The sequence below is a fragment of the Macaca thibetana genome, chromosome 16, assembly GCF_024542745.1.
Source record: "Macaca thibetana thibetana isolate TM-01 chromosome 16, ASM2454274v1, whole genome shotgun sequence".
Lineage (NCBI taxonomy): Eukaryota > Metazoa > Chordata > Mammalia > Primates > Cercopithecidae > Macaca > Macaca thibetana.
The window spans coordinates 61,488,059-61,503,680 of NC_065593.1; the positions used below are offsets into that span (position 1 = coordinate 61,488,059).

The following is a 15,622-nucleotide window of genomic DNA, read 5'->3' on the forward strand; positions in this document are numbered from 1 at the left end:
ACTTTGGGAGGCCGAGACGGGCGGATCACGAGGTCAGGAGATCGAGACCATCCTGGCTGACATGGTGAAACTCCGTCTCTACTAAAAAATACAAAAAACTAGCCAGCGAGGTGGCGGGCGCCTGTAGTCCCAGCTACTTGGGAGGCTGAGGCAGGAGAATGGCATAAACCCGGGAGTTGGAGCTTGCAGTGAGCTGAGATCCAGCCACTGCACCCCAGGCTGGGCGACAGAGAAAGACTCCGTCTCAAAAAAAAAAAAAAAAAAAAAAATGGTAGCTAGGCCAGGCACAGTGGCTCCCGGCCATAATACCAACAATCCCATTGCTGAAGCAGGACAATCACTTGAGCGCAGGAGTTTGAGACCAGCCCGGGCAACAAAGTGAGATCCCATCTAAACAAAACAAAATTTTTCAATTAGCCAGGTGTGACAGCCTGCACCTGTAGTCCCAGCTATTTGGGAGGCTGAGGTGGGAGGTTCACCTGAACGCAACAATTTGAGGTTGTGGTGAGCTTTGTTCATTCCACTGCATTCCAGCCTGGGAGGGCAAGGCCTTGTCTCCAGGGGAAAAAAAAAAAGTAGATAAAACCACATTAGACTTTATTGGCAATTGTGTTATTCTTTCCACATGGCAACAGCCTGCAGTGGGGGCTCCAGTTTGGCTTGCTGGTCTCTTCTGGTGGCAGGCACTGCTGTCTCTACCTTCCAGGGTGGCAGTTGCCCCGAAGGGCTCTAACTTGCCATTGGAACTTCACCCACAGCCCAGAAGCCTCCATTCACAACCCTTCCCACACTCCACTCTGACTTAGAGAACCTGGAAAACGGACACATGGACACGAATCTGAAAGAAAGTCTGAGTGGTTGCCCTCAGACAAGGGCCTACGGCTTTATTAACAGATGTTGAGGAAGCTTTCAGGTGCTGGCAGCCATGAGGGTCTGGTTTTAAGAATGGCCTTTAAGGAATAGCCATAGCAGGCGGGCTGAGAGGGGTGGCTCCCGCTCAGCCCCGCCCCCAGCACAGGCTGACAGAAGCCGAGATCCACATCACCGCCTGGCGTGCAAAGGAGCTGAAGACAAAACCATTTTTTCCAGCTTCTCTACAAAGTCAATTTATAAGCAAGTTATTAAAGTGAAGCATCCATTTATAGACTGGTACAAATATCAAAAATAAGCAGCTTAGATGAGTAGAGGCTGGAGTGCATTTTCTGCTAACAAAAACCACTGTGATATTCTCCAAGTTTAGAGGAAAAGTCTGAGGCCGACTCAGATGTGGCAGAAATAAGTGGGTCTGAAGTGCATTTTCAGTTGTTTCTACCCGGAAGGAGCCGGGATGATACAAACAGGTCTGGGGTTCGTGGCTCTGGTGAGCGCCCAGACAACTGCGTCGCTGCTAGGATGCTCGTCCTCACTGTGGCTATCTGGGCAGATGGCTGTTGGCAGGCTAGGGCCGACGATGAAAAACTGACAATATTTTAAAAACCCAGTAGGGTCCACAGCAGTGTTTGAAATGACAGGCTTTTTATTTCTCAGGAACAGCCGAGATGACCTCCAGAGGTTTCCAACGAAGCTGTAACAATCCACCCTGCAGCTCTGTGACAGGGAGGAGGGCGAATCCAATCCATCATCTTATGCCAGACTTCAGCCCTGCGGGAGCTGCTGCTGCCAAAGAAAGCGGGGACCTGGGCGGACTGCATCCCTCCCCCGTGTGGAGAACGTGACAGATGTGAAGGTCCGGCTGACAGACACACGGCCTGCAGCAGCCCAGCCAGTCCCACACAGCATCGAGCCAAGTCATTTAAAAAGGATTCAGGCCACTGCCTTTTTCTCAGGGAGGAGCAGCCAGCATGTGCCCTGCAGCTCACTGGGCCTGTCTAATCACACAGCAGTGGCAAAAGGAGTATCTGCCAGACGCTTCCTATCACTCTATTCTGTCTCCAAGTCCACCTGAAGTTCACCCCGTTTCCCCAATGACTTAGAATGGCTTTGTGCTTAGTTTTAATTGTAGTTTGTGCTATTCTGTGAATTAACAATTCAAACAAAATAAGACAGACACGTTGTGAAACAGTAGAGGAGCTGGAGACTCTGTCTCCATTCCCCTCCTCATCACACACAAGTCATGCATCTACCAAAAAAAAAAAAAAAAAGTGGCCTCTGAGGCAGCACAGGCGTGACAGATGAGGAATCTGCAGCTCAGATTCAACAGGCACCTGCCAAGTCCACACTCAGGACTGTGTGACAGCCTCAACAACATGAGGTCCAGACACATTCACTGTGGAAGGCTCTGCCCAAGTGAACAAAGCCATCAGCTCTAGCAAAACGGACACCGCCTTTTTCCTCCCCCACTTCTCACCTGGTAAGTCCGGGAATCAAGAAGACAAAAATGAGCCAAAAAAAAAAAAAAGAGAGAGAGAGAGGCAGTCACTGTTATCAGCAGCACCCGCTGCACAGGTAGAAGCACCTCTGGTGCCACTTTCAAGACAAAACAAGATACAGCCGAAATATCTAATTGTGAAATATTGATCTTCTCCTTTCCCAAGGCATTGCTAAGGGTCCCACAGGAAGGCTGGTGGCACCAGGGAATAAACCCTGGAAGTGGTGCAACCACTCTGGGACCAGGCAGCTCCAGCCAGAGGCCTCAGTCCGTGGCAGCCAGCTGCTCGATGGCACAGCGCACTTTCTTTGCAGTTTCCTCAAATTCTTTCTTCTTATTGTTGGTTTCCTTTGCCTGGAAATAAAGAATAGACACAGGACACTGAAACCAGAGCTTCCCAGTCACATCCTGTAGATAAGAAGACAAAGGAAAAAACAATCAGGGAACACTGATAGGGCACCTAAATCAACTGGGCACTGGGCTGGGGCAGATTCCCAGCTACCTGGGACAAACATCCTGCTTCAGATCAACTCCTCTAGTTTCAGCTGCCTCCTAATCATCGAATAACAGAAAACATGGACGGAGTGCTTGGTATGCACCCAGCACCATTCTACCGGCTTCACTCCATTGACTGATTTATGCTCAGTGACCCTGCAGTGGGTGCTCCCATCTCTCTACTATACAGATGAGGAAACCGAAGTCCAGCCTGAAGCAGCCACTCCAAGTACCCAGCTAGTCTAGGTATCTAGCTAGTCTAGGCAGAGCTTTGCTCTTAACCACCGCCCTAGCTTTCTCCTGAAACTCCTGGAGGGAAGTCCAGAGCCTTCCTCTTCATGTCCAGTTAAACAGATCCTGGCAAACATCAGGCTCTTCCTCAAACAGAAATTCTTTTTGCTTCCAGTCCCTCCCTGAATCTGGCTTCCAATTTTTTCATTCTGCTAACAGAGCTCTCTCCTAAAGGGCAAATGACAATCACATTAGCAAATCCAGGGACCCCCTTCCCTATCATATTTTTTATTCACCCTAACTCCTCTGCTACATTAAAAAACAAAAACCTTTATTGGGTTAAATTTGTTTTCTGATAGAGGTTACCTTAAAAAAATTACTTTATTTTTTTGAGACAGACTTTTGCTTTTGTTGCCCAGGCTGGAGTGCAAAGGCGTGATCTCAGCTCACTGCAACGCCTCCCGGGTTCAAGAGATTCTCCTACCACAGCCTCCTGAGTAGCTGGGATTACAGGCATGCGCCACCATGCCTGGTTAATTTTGTATTTTTTTTTTTTTTTTTTTTTTTTTTTTTTTTTTTTTGAGACGGAGTCTCACGCTGTTGCCCAGGCTGGAGTGCAGTGGCGCGATCTCGGCTCACTGCAAGCTCCGCCTCCCGGGTTCCCGCCATTCTCCTGCCTCAGCCTCCTGAGTAGCTGGGACTACAGGCGCCCGCCACCCCCGCGCCCGGCTAATTTTTTGTATTTTTTAGTAGAGACGGGGTTTCACTGTGGTCTTGATCTCCTGACCTTGTGATCCGCCCGCCTCGGCCTCCCAAAGTGCTGGGATTACAGGCTTGAGCCACCGCGCCCGGCCTAATTTTGTATTTTTAATAGACACGAGGTTTCTCCATGTTGGTCAGGCTGGTGTTGAACTCCCGACTTCAGGTGATCTACCTGCCTCGGCCTCCCAAAGTGCTGGGATTACAGGCGTGAGCCACTGCGCCCAGCCAAAAAATTACTTTTCAATATGTACTTTATATATCCTAAGTTTTACCTCATGTATAATAATTTATAATTTATTTTTATATACATTTATAATTTGTAAATTATTAATTGAAAGAAAATTTAAAAATAATAAATTGATAAGAAAAAAACAGTACACCTTTGTTTTTTTTTAGAGACAGGGTCTCACTCTGTCCCCCAGGATGGAATGCACTGGCAAGATTATGGCTTATTGCAGCTTTGACCGCCAAGGCTCAAAGTGATCCTCCCACCCCAGCCTCCTGAGTAGTTGAGACTACAGGCACACGCCACCATGCCTGGCTAATTTTTTGTGAATTGTTTGAAGAGATGAGGTCTGGCCACATTGCCCAGGCTCGCCTCAAAACTCCTGGGCTCAATCAATCCTCCTGCCTTGGCCTCCCAAAGTGCTGGGATTCAGGCACAAGCCACTGCACCTGGCCCAACAATGCACCTTGTAATGGACTGTGATGGACAACTCTGCAGTCCCAGGGAGCCTCACCTTTACTGATATGGAAAGATAGCCATGGCTTTAAAAAAAAAATATATATATATATATACACACACACACACACACACACACACACACACAGACACACACACACACACACACAGACACACACACAGACACACAGACACACACACACACACACACAGACACACACACACACACAGATTATTCAGTTTCTTCTTCACTTTCAAAAAAGCATAAAATTAACAAAGCTCCTTTGCATACATACTATAATTTAACCACCCCAATGTGGAGGTCAATATCTCCATTTTATACATTTTTCCACTAAAGGGAGGGGCAAAGCAAACACAAGAACTCTCACTATTGAAAAACAAAACAGGCCAGGCGCAGTGGCTCACACCTGTAATGCTAGCACTTTGGGAGGCCGAGGTGGGCAGATCATGAGGTCAGGAGTTCAAGACCAGCCTGGCCAACATGGTGAAACCCCGTCTCTACTAAAAATACAAAACTAAGCTGGGTGTGGTGGTGGGCGCCTGTAATCCCAGCTACTCAGGAGGCTGAGGCAGGAGAATCATTTGAACCCAGGAGGCAGAGGCTGCAGTGAGCAAGATCTCACCATTGCACTCCAGCCTGGGTGACAGGGCAAGACTGTCTCAAAAAAAAAAAAAAAAAAAAAAGAAAAAGAAAAGAAAAACAAAACAGGCCGGGTGCAGTGGCTCACGCCTGTAAAACTCACTGATAAAACTTCTGGCTGGGTGCGGTGGCTCAAGCCCATAACCCCAGCACTTTGGGAGGCCAAAGCAGGAGGATCAGTTGAGCCCAGAAGTACAAGACCACCTTGGGCAATGTACCAAGACCACTGTCTCTACAAAAAATTTAAAATTTGGGCTGGGCACGGTGGCTCATGCCTGTAATCCCAGCACTTTGGGAGGCTGAGGCGGGTGGATCACCTGAGGTCAGGAATTCGAGACCAGCCTGGCCAAGATGGTGAAACCCTGTCTCTACTAAAAATATAAAAATCAGCCACACGTGGTGGTGGGCGCCTGTAGTCCCAGCTACTCAGGAGGCAGAGGTTGCAGCGAGCCGAGAAAATGCCATTGTATTCCAGACTGGGCGACAAGAGTGAAACTCTATCTCAAAAAAAAAAAAAAAAAAAAAAAAAAAAAATTAGGCCAGGCACAGTGGCTCAAGCCTGTAATCCCAGCACTTTGGGAGGCCGAGACGGGCGGATCACGAGGTCAGGAGATCAAGACCATCCTGGCTAACACGGTGAAACCCCGTCTCTACTAAAAAATACAAAAAACTAGCTGGGCGAGGTGGCAGGAGCCTGTAGTCCCAGCTACTCGGGAGGCTGAGGCAGGAGAATGGCGTAAACCCGGGAGGCGGAGCTTGCAGTGAGCTGAGATCCGGCCACTGCACTCCAGCCCGGGCGACAGAGCGAGACTGTCTCAAAAAAAAAAAAAAAAAAAAAAAAAAAAATACATAAATAAATAAATTAGCCAGGCATGGCAGCATGTGCCTGTAGTCTCAGCTACTGGGGAGGCTGAGGCAGGAGGATTGCTTGAGTCCAGGAGGTCAAGGCTATAGGGAGCTGTGATTGTGCCACTGTACTTCAGCCTGAGCAACAGAGCAAGACCCCATCTCTGAAAACAAACAAAAAACTCCTGCCACCCAGGTCTACAACTCACCTCTCCTTCTAGTGCTTTGTTTTGTCCTCATTGCAAGTATTTATCAAGTAAACTATTATGAATAAGTTGCGCTGTTTATTTCCACATTAAATTTATTCCCCAATCGATTTTCACATCGGTTCTAATTTATTTCATTGTTTCAAAAGCTAAGCACCAAGGCAGCAGCAGAAACAAGAATCAGCACCCCGTGCAGCGCCCTGGGTGGCCAGACCTCAGCTTCCACAGAAGCGCCTTCCTGGCACCCTGGTGAGGCAGCAGGCAGGGACAACCTGCCGTTAAGTCTGGGATCTTGGGAATCCCTAGCATCACCAGCAACAGCATCCTTGTCTTCAGGATTTGTATAGCACAACACATGTGCCTGTGGTCCCAGCTACTTGGGAGGCTAAGGTGGGAGGATCATTTGAGCCTAGGAGGTTGAGGCTGAGGTGAGCCAAGATCACACCACTGCACTCAGCCTGGGTGACAGAGTAAGACCCTGTCTCAAAAAAAAAATTATATTGTTTCAGAATTAAATAAAAACAAATCCATAAAAGTATTCTGTATTCTGAATCGGGGAAAACAAAAAACAGTTCAAAATAAAAGCCAAGCAGCTTTTTAAATCTCCCCACTGTTCTGAAAGGCTGGAATGTCTCCCCTCATTCCAATCTGGCTGGGTCTATCAGGAGATGGAGACCGAGGGGTCTCCTGCGGGGACCGAGGCCTCTACTTCTGCGTCCTGCCCCTTCAGCTCACACATCCTGAAAATCTGCTTTTCTTAATCTCATCTTCAAACAGGTGAGTCGACTTCCCACACCAGACTGCATCCTCACCCCTGTAACCCTAGAGCAGAGCACCCCGCAGCGTCCACCAGCACTTCAGGGCTTTCTGGAACTGGACTGTGTCAGATTTCAGTTGCTCTGTTTGCAATGGCAACAACCCTCTGTCTTTCTCAGCGCTCTGGGACCTGGCTTCCAGCCCACGCCTCCACGTCCTCTGCTCCTCCCCTGTGCTCATGATGGTTCCAGGCACACAAGCTGCTCCTTGTCTAAAACAGGGCTTGGCAAGCCAGGGCCTGCTGGCCAAATCCATCCAGCCCGTCATGGCCTTTTTTTGTCCAGCCCATGGGCTAAGAATGCTTTTTATGTTTCTAAAAGGTCGTGAAAAACTACAACAAAAGGCAATATGCAACAGAGGCTGTGACCCACGAGGGCTAAGGGATGGTCTGTGGCACACTACAGAAAAGCTGGCTGACCTCTGACCCAGAAAAAGATGATCCCCAGCCCACTTTCCAGTTTCCACGCTGCAGCTCCCACAACCTCAACCGGGTGACGAGCTCTCCCACAGCATGCTTCACCCACCACTGGCCTCTTCCCTCTTCCTGACAAAACGCTATCTTAGTCCTTAGCACTTCAAAGCCACTATATTGAGGCCAGGCGTGGTGGTTCATGCCTGTAATCCCAGCACTTTGGGAGGCCAAGGCAGGCAGATCACTTGAGGCCAAGAGTTCGAGACTGGCTTAGCCAACATGGCAAAACCCCGTCTCTACTAAAAATACAAAAGTTAGCTGGGCCTGGTGGCACACACCTATAATCCCAGCTACTTGGGAGCCTGAGGCACAAGAATCACTTGAACCTGGGCGATGGAGGTCGCAGTGAGCCAAGATCGCACCAACGCCCTCCAGTCTGGGCGACTGAGTGTCACTCTGTGTCAAATTTTTAAAAAGCCACATATAAGGACATAATTATTTTACGCTGATTTCTAAAAAGGAATACAATTTTCAAGCTGAAAAGGAACCTGAGAAAACATGGGACGGGGGGGGTCTAACCTCTATTTAGCAAGGAAAGTGTGACCACGACTGGCGTCACGTCTCCTGACTCCGCCCAGGGCTTTGCTACAAGGATATGGAACCCCCATTACTTACTCTGTGTGGGGCTGCCAGACTTAGGAAATAAGAATATTCGACGCCCAGGCCGGGCGCAGTAGCTCACACCTGGAATCCCAGAGCTTTGGGAGGCCGAGGCAGGCAGATCACTTGAGGTCAGGAGTTTGAGACCAGCCTGACCAACATGATGAAACCCTGTCTCTACTAAAAATACAAAAAATTTAGCTGGGCGTGGTGGCGTGGGCCATTAATCCCAGCTACTTGGGAGGCTGAGGCAGCGTGCACTGCACTGCAGCCTGAGTGACAGAGCGAAACTCTGTCTCAAAAAAAAAAAGAAAAAGCTGGGCGTGGTGGCTCACGCCTGTAATCCCAGCACTTTGGGAGGCCGAGATTAGCGGATCATGAGGTCAGGAGATGGAGCCCATCCTGGCTACCGCAGTGAAACGAAACCCCATCTCTACTAAATATAACAAAAAAAATTAGCTGGACGTGGTGGTGGGTGCCTATAGTCCCAGCTAATCGGGAGGCTGAGGTAAGAGAATGGTGTGAACCCGGGAAGGGGAGCTTGTAGTGAGCCAAGATCGCGCCACTGCACTCCAGCCTGGGCGACAGAGTGAGACTCTGTCTTAGAAAAAAAAAAAAAAAAAAAAAGGCCCGGCGCGGTGGGGCAAGCCTGTAATCCCAGCACTTTGGGAGGCTGAGACGGGTGGATCACGAGGTCAGGAGATCGAGACTATCCTGGCTAACATGGTGAAACCCCGTCTCTACTAAAAAATACAAAAAACTAGCCGGGCGAGGTGGCGGGCGCCTATAGTCCCAGCTACTCGGGAGGCTGAGGCAGGAGAATGGCGTGAACTCGGGAGGCGGAGCTTGCAGTGAGCTGAGATCCGGCCACTGCACTCCAGCCTGGGTGACAGAGCGAGACTCCGTCTCAAAAAAAAAAAAAAAAAAAAAAAAAAATGCCAGGCATGGCGGCTCATGCCTGTAATCCCAGCACTCTGGGAGGCTAAAGAGGGCAGATCACGAGGTCAGGAGTTCAAGACCTGCCTGGCCAGCTTGGTGAAACCCCGTTTCTACTAAAAATACAAAAATTAGCCAGGCATGGTGGTGCGTGCCTGTAGTCCCAGCTACTTGGGAGGCTGAGGTAGGAGAATCACTTGACCTCGGGAGGCAGAGGTTGCAGTGAGCCGAGATGGCACCACTGCACTCAAGCCTGGGTGACAGAGTGAGACTCCGTCTCAAAAAAAAAAAAAAACAATGCCCAGTTACATTTCAACTTCAGATAAATGACTAAGTTTCTAGTAAATACTGACACAAAATGTGGCATTTGCTTATACTAAAAAAGCATTCCTTGTCAATCTAAAATTCTGCCTTAACTGGAGCTCTAGTCTTCTCTGGCAAGCCTCATGCTCCACACCCTGGCTGCTCGGGAGCCACCCCTTTTGTGGACTCATGGCTTCACCTTCTGCTGTCACAATAGCCCAGCACAACTGGACAAGAGCCTGGAGGGAGTCACCTGCAGAAAACCCTTTGGGTCCTGATGGGCTGCTGCCTCTTTTTACCCCTTCCCCACATACCCTCTACTGTGTGTCCCCAGACCTCTGTTCACACCACTGCCAGCACAGGAGCATGTGGCCATGTGACACCCCATGTAGGTTTTCACTGAGGGCAGGAAGGCAATCCTAATGTTACAACGTCCCCACCAACCAAGGATCCTCAAGCTCAATACACCTTTACTAAGGGTACATGTTTTTCTGACCACACAACCCCAAGATCATATTCCAGGAGCTTTTTTTTTTCTTTTTTGAGACAGAGTCTTGCTCTGTCGCCAGGCTGGAGTGTAGTGGCGCTATCTCGGCTCACTGTAACCTCCGCCTCCCAGGTTCAAGCGATTCCCCTGCCTCAGCCTCCCAAGTAGCTGGGACTACAGGTGCACATCACCATGCCCAGATAAATTTTTGGATTTTTAGTAGAGACAGGGTTTCACCATGTTGGTGAGGATGGTCTCAATCTCCTGACCTCGTGATCTGCCTGCCTTAGCCTCCCAAAGTGCTGGGATTACAGGCGTGAGCCACCGCGCCAAACTTTTTTTTTTTTTTTCTGAGATAGACTGTTGCTCTGTCGCCCAGGCTGGTGTGCAGTGGCACGATCTTGGCTCACTGCAACCTCTGCCTCCCGGGTTTAAGAGATTATCCTGCCTTAGCCTCCCAAGTAGCTGGGGTTACAAGTGCCCACCACCATGCCCAGCTAATTTGTGTATTTTTAGTAGAGATGGTGTTTCATCATGTTGCCCAGGCTGGTCTCAAATTCCTGACCTCAAGTGATCTGCCCACCTCAGCCTCCCAAAGTGCTGGGATTACAGGTGTAAGCCACCACGCGCGGCCTAATTTGTGTATTTTTAGTAGAGATGGTGTTTCATCACGTTGCCCAGGCTGGTCTCAAATTCCTGACCTCAAGTGATTTGCCCGCCTCAGCCTCCCAAAGTGCTGGGATTACAGGTGTGAGCCACCACACCTGGCCACACTCCAGGAGCTTTAAAATCACACATATATCCCAGGGGCTTTAAAAATGATTCCTAGCTGGGTATGGTAGCTCATGCCTGTAATCTCAGCACTTTGGGAGGCCAAGGCAAAAGGATCCCTTGAGCTCAGGAGTTCGAGACCAGCCTGGACGACATAGGGAACCCTCATCTCTACAAAAATAAGTAAATAAATAAATAAAGCAGGTGGGCATGGTGGGGTGTGCCTGTAGTCACAATTACTTGGGAGGATGAGGCGGGAGGATCACTTGAGCTCAGGAGTTTGAGGCTGCAGTGAGCTATGGGGTACCACTACACTGCAACCCAGGTGACAGAGTGAGTCCCTGTCTCAAAAAAATAAAAACAGCCGGGTGCGGTGGCTCACGCCTGTAATCCCAGCACTTTGGGAGGCCGAGGTGGGCGGATCACGAGGTCAGGAGATCAAGATCATCCTGGCTAACACGGCGAAACCCTGTCTCTACTAAAAATACAAAAAAATTAGCTGGGCATGGTGGCGGGTGCCTGTAGTCCCAGCTACTAGGGAGGCTGAGGCAGGAGAATGGCTTGACCCAGGGAGGTGGAGCTTGCAGTGAGCCGAGATCACGTCACTGCACTCCAGGCTGGGCGACAGAGCAAGACTCCATCTCAAATAAATAAATAAATAAATATAAAAATAAAAATACTTCCTGAGTCCGGTCGTGATGGCTCACACCTGTAATCCCAGCACTCTGGGAGGCCGAGGTGGGCGGATCACCTGAGGTCAGGAGTTCAAGATCAGTCTGGCCAACATGGCAAAACCTCGTCTCTATCAAAAATACAAAAATTAGCTGGGTGTGGTGGCACATGCCTATAATCCCAGCTACTTGGGAGGCTGAAGCAGGCAAACCGCTTGAGCCCGGGAGGCAGAAGGTGCAGTGAGCCGAGATCATGCCACTCCACTCCAGCCTGGGCAACAGTGAAACTCTGTCTCAGAGAAAAAAAAAAAAAGCCAGGTGCGGTGGTTCACACCTGTAATCACAGCACTTTGGGAGGCTGAGGTGGGCGAACCATGAGGTCAGGAGTTTGAGACCAGCCTGGCCAGCATGGTGAAACCCCATCTCTACTAAAAATACAAAAATTAGCTGGGTGTTGTGGCACGTGCCTGTAATCCCAGCTACTTGGGAGGCTGAGGTAGGAGAATCACTTGAAGAGGCGGAGGTTGCAGTGAGGTGAGATTGCGCCACTGCACTCCAGCCTGGGCAACAAGAGTGAAACTCCGTCTCAGAAAAAAAAACAAAAAATGCTTCCTGAGGAAAACACAGAGTCCCTTTGAGGGACTAGGTAGTTTAGTGCTAAAGACATTGAATAGGGTTTGAACAGTTCTTATTCCCAATACATACAATTTTGTTCTTGGCTCTTTCTCTGTCCAGTTTCAAAAATTCACCGAGGGTTAATTCTTCAAACTGCTTCTTGACAGAAAGGAAAGCGCAACCGGATGAATGCTTTTTATGTTCCTCTCTAGAAAAATCAAAACAACAGTGGAAAGGCAGTTGAAGGGATTAAAGTGGCAGTCCACTCCCAGCGGGCCACCTCCCCGCGCCCTCCACAGGCACGCCCTGCTCTGCCTCAGGAGCAAGACGTCAAGTCTGAAGTTGATGGCATCCGTGCTGTGCCCAAGCCACATTTCCATATGGCACCTCTTAGCACCGTCTCCTCCCTGTGGACGTCTCCCCCCACATCTGTGTGGCTAATGTATCTATTTTATCTGGACTTCTTTAGCAGTTAGTTGGAAAAGTGTTACATGGTGTAAGTTCAAAGGAATTACATGTCAAACCCCTCTAACATTCTCAAGGAACTGTTTGAAGTAATTTCATTTCACTGGAATTGTTATGTAATCCACTGTAAGGATTAAGGGCAGAGAAGGCCATTATTGCCCAGGGTTCCCCAAGGGACCCCTCTAGCTCATACTCTCATTTCCCGCTTGGGGAGTCTCCCTGCATAGCTGATTATCACCGTTACCAGAACTGTGTTACAATGAAAACATGGCCACCCAAAGTCCAAAAGGACAGCCATTTGTAACTCTAATCTGCAAATATGATAACACTTATTCATTTTCAAGACGAATACCACTGATATTTTCCCAGTGATTACTGCGATGCAGTACAACCACCATAGCAAACATGCGAAGAAAAACACAGCTACTCTCTTCTGGCCAACAAGAAAAACAACTGGGGTGATTCTCAAGGGAAAAAAATTCAAGTTGTGGAAGCAACTGATTCGGACAGAAAAAAAGGTGAGAAAAGGTTATGGCATTACAGTGTGGAAAGACAGACATCATCTGAGTACAGAACGTCATTGTCATTAACTAGGCATCTTGAAGAAAAAAAGCCAAAACAACACTGAAGTACATGCTTTCTTTCTTTCTCTTTTTTTTTCAATTTTTTATTTTTATGACGGAGTCTCGCTCTGTTGACCAGGCTGGAGTGCAATGGCACAATCTCTGCTCACTGCAACCTCCGCCTCCCAGGTTCAAGCGATTCTCCCGCCTCAGCCTCCCCAGTAGCTGGGATTACAGGTGAGTGCTACCATGCCTGGCTAATTTCTGTATTTTTAGTAGAGCTGGGGTTTCGCCATGTTGGCCAGGCTGGTCTCAAACTCCTAACCTCAGGTGATCCACCCACCTCAGCCTCCCAAAGTGTGAAGTGCACACTTTCAAAAGGTAATTTTTGTGCTGTGTGGGTTATATTTCAATTAAACTTTTTTAAAAAATCTCAAGAAAAGCACTTGGACATCTCTGGCAGTTCACAGCAACAGGGTCTGCTAATGTATTCTATTGAACATGAAAGGCATCAGGCATCTTATGTGAATGAGACTTTAACATCCACCCTAAGGGCATTTTGGTCAAATGAAATTTAATCAGGTTGTAAGCATCACCAAGGCACCAGCATATAGAGAGGTATCCGTTCAAAACAGCCGTTTAAGAAGCATTGAGGCTGAAAAGCAACCCTCTCATACTAAGTGTCTTCACAATTCAAATCTTTTGACAGCTCAGTTCAAAACAAAGCCCATCGTGGCTGGCCAGAGAAGACTTACATGGGGTCGTCATCCGGCTCCCAGCCTTCCAGCTCCTTGAAGCAGAAGAAACACTGGGCCAAGTCTGGCTCGTTCTCAGTGGGGCAGTGGATGAAGCCAGCCTCGGCCATCTGCAAAGGACAGCACAGCTCGTGAGTGGACTCGGCAGCCCGGAACCCCGAGGCCCAGCCACGAAGGCCTCGATGGGGACAAAGTAAGGAGGGGAGGGCGGCTCGGACCCAAGGTGCCCAGCCACAGTGGCCTCGCTGGGGATAGGACGGGGAGGGGAGGGCGGCTCGTACCCCCGGGGCCCAGTTACAGTGGCCTCGCTAGGGAAAGGGCAAGGCGGGTCTGGGGGACCCCAGGAGGCCGGGCAGTCTCACCCGCTCCGGGGTGCAGGCGCAGCCCTCCAAGAAGGGCCAGTTCTTGAATGTAGAGATGCGGTGGTCCTTGAGAAAGGGCTGCCAGGCAGGGGGCAATGTCGGGGCACCCATGCCGCCGCCGCCACCTCTGCCAACGGGTCCCGCGATTCAAATCTGGCGGTTAATGGCGCGCCGCGGGGCATGTCGGGAGCGCACGCCCTCTTAGGCGGTTCACCCCCCGCGGCCTTCTGGGAGTAGAGGCGGGGAGGCGCGGGGCGTGCCGGGAGTTGTAGTCCTCCCGCCGCGCGGCTCTGCCCGTGCTGTCTGTGCACCCAGCAACCCCGCGCCAGCTCGTCCCTGCCCGTACCTAGCGCCCCCTCGACTGCTTTCAAAGAGCGCGTGCAGGCCGGGTGCAGTGGCTCACGCCTGTAATCCCAACACTTTGGGAGGCCTAGGCAGGAGCATCACTTGAGGCCAGGAGTTCAAGACCAGCCTGGCCATCATGGTGAAACCTTGTCTCTACTAAAAATACAAACATTAGCCGGGCGTGGTGGTGCATGCCTGTTATCCCAAATACTCAGGAGGCCGAGGCAGGAGAATCGCTTGAACCCGGGAGGCAGAGGTTGCAGTGAGCTGAGATTGTGCCATTGCACTCCAGCCTGGGCAACAAGAATGAAACTCAGTCTTAAAAAAAAAAAAAAAGTCAGACAGGAGGGCTTTACAGGGCACCACCTCTGCAAAAACCAACCACTCCAGACGGGCATGAAGGACAAATGCACAGGGGAGAGACAGAGTGCAGCAGACATCGCTGTCCCGGTGAGTACATTGCTGACTGCATGACCTGGGTTTCCAGGAGGGCCACCTTCTGGAGTCAGGGGCCAGGGACTGGGCCACCACCATGCTAAGAAGACAAGAGAGCTGGGGAAAGCCCAGTGGAGGGTGGGGGCCCGTGCTCAGGGCAAACTCCTCCTTTCCCTTTGCAAAGCAGGGCGTCCCACCAACAGTAAGTCCTGCAGCCTATTAAAAAAAAAATGATTGTGTCCTCTGCTTTGGAACAGGGTGTGCTGGACCTCTAATGCCCAGCTCCGCACCGCTCACATCTGCTCACTTCTTGGGTTCTCTGGCCAGAGAGAAGAGGCCTGGTCCCATCAGCCCTCCAGTCCCACGTAGGCCTGGTGCCCCCACTCTCTTTTTCATTTTGGGGTTTATTTATTTATTGATATATTTTAGCAACCTTTCCCCACCCCCATCCTCCCACCCTGCCCCTACTCTTTAACACAGTAACTTTTTATTTTGATATTTATTTATTTGAAACTGAGTCTTGCTCTATCGCCCAGGCTGCAATGCAGTGGCATGATCTCAGTTCACTGCAACTTCCTCCTGCAACCTCCTCCTGCCCCCCTGGTTCAAGTGATTCTCCTGCTTCAGCCTCCCAAGTAGCTGGGATTACAGGCGCGCACCACTACACCAGGCTAATTTTTGTATTTTTAGTAGAGACGGGGTTTCGTCATGTTTGCCAGGCTGGTCTCAAACTCCTGACCTCAGGTGATTTGCCTGCCTCAGCCTCCCAAAGTGC

The 15,622-nt window shown here is 49.9% G+C and overlaps 1 protein-coding gene across 1 annotated transcript; it reads right to left on the minus strand.

The window, feature by feature from the left end:
• Nucleotides 1–837: 837 nt before the first annotated feature.
• On the minus strand, nt 838–14,297 carry BIRC5 (baculoviral IAP repeat containing 5). The gene is made up of 4 exons (XM_050764508.1): nt 14,068–14,297; nt 13,706–13,815; nt 12,013–12,130; nt 838–2,722 (listed from the first exon to the last, which is right to left on the minus strand). The coding sequence occupies exons 1-4, from the start codon at nt 14,176–14,178 to the stop codon at nt 2,633–2,635; spliced, it is 429 nt and encodes a 142-aa protein (XP_050620465.1). The 5' UTR covers nt 14,179–14,297; the 3' UTR covers nt 838–2,632.
• Nucleotides 14,298–15,622: the final 1,325 nt, after the last annotated feature.

Bases quoted from the DNA above. Each gene is read 5' to 3' on its own strand.
- BIRC5 (XM_050764508.1), bottom strand. From the start codon at position 14,178: ATGGGTGCCCCGACATTGCCCCCTGCCTGGCAGCCCTTTCTCAAGGAC. The intron at 13,816-14,067 runs GTGAGACTGCCC...TGTCCTTTGCAG, and splicing joins GCGCCTGCACCCCGGAGCGG to ATGGCCGAGGCTGGCTTCAT. The intron at 12,131-13,705 runs GTAAGTCTTCTC...TGATTTTTCTAG, and splicing joins GAGCCGGATGACGACCCCAT to AGAGGAACATAAAAAGCATT.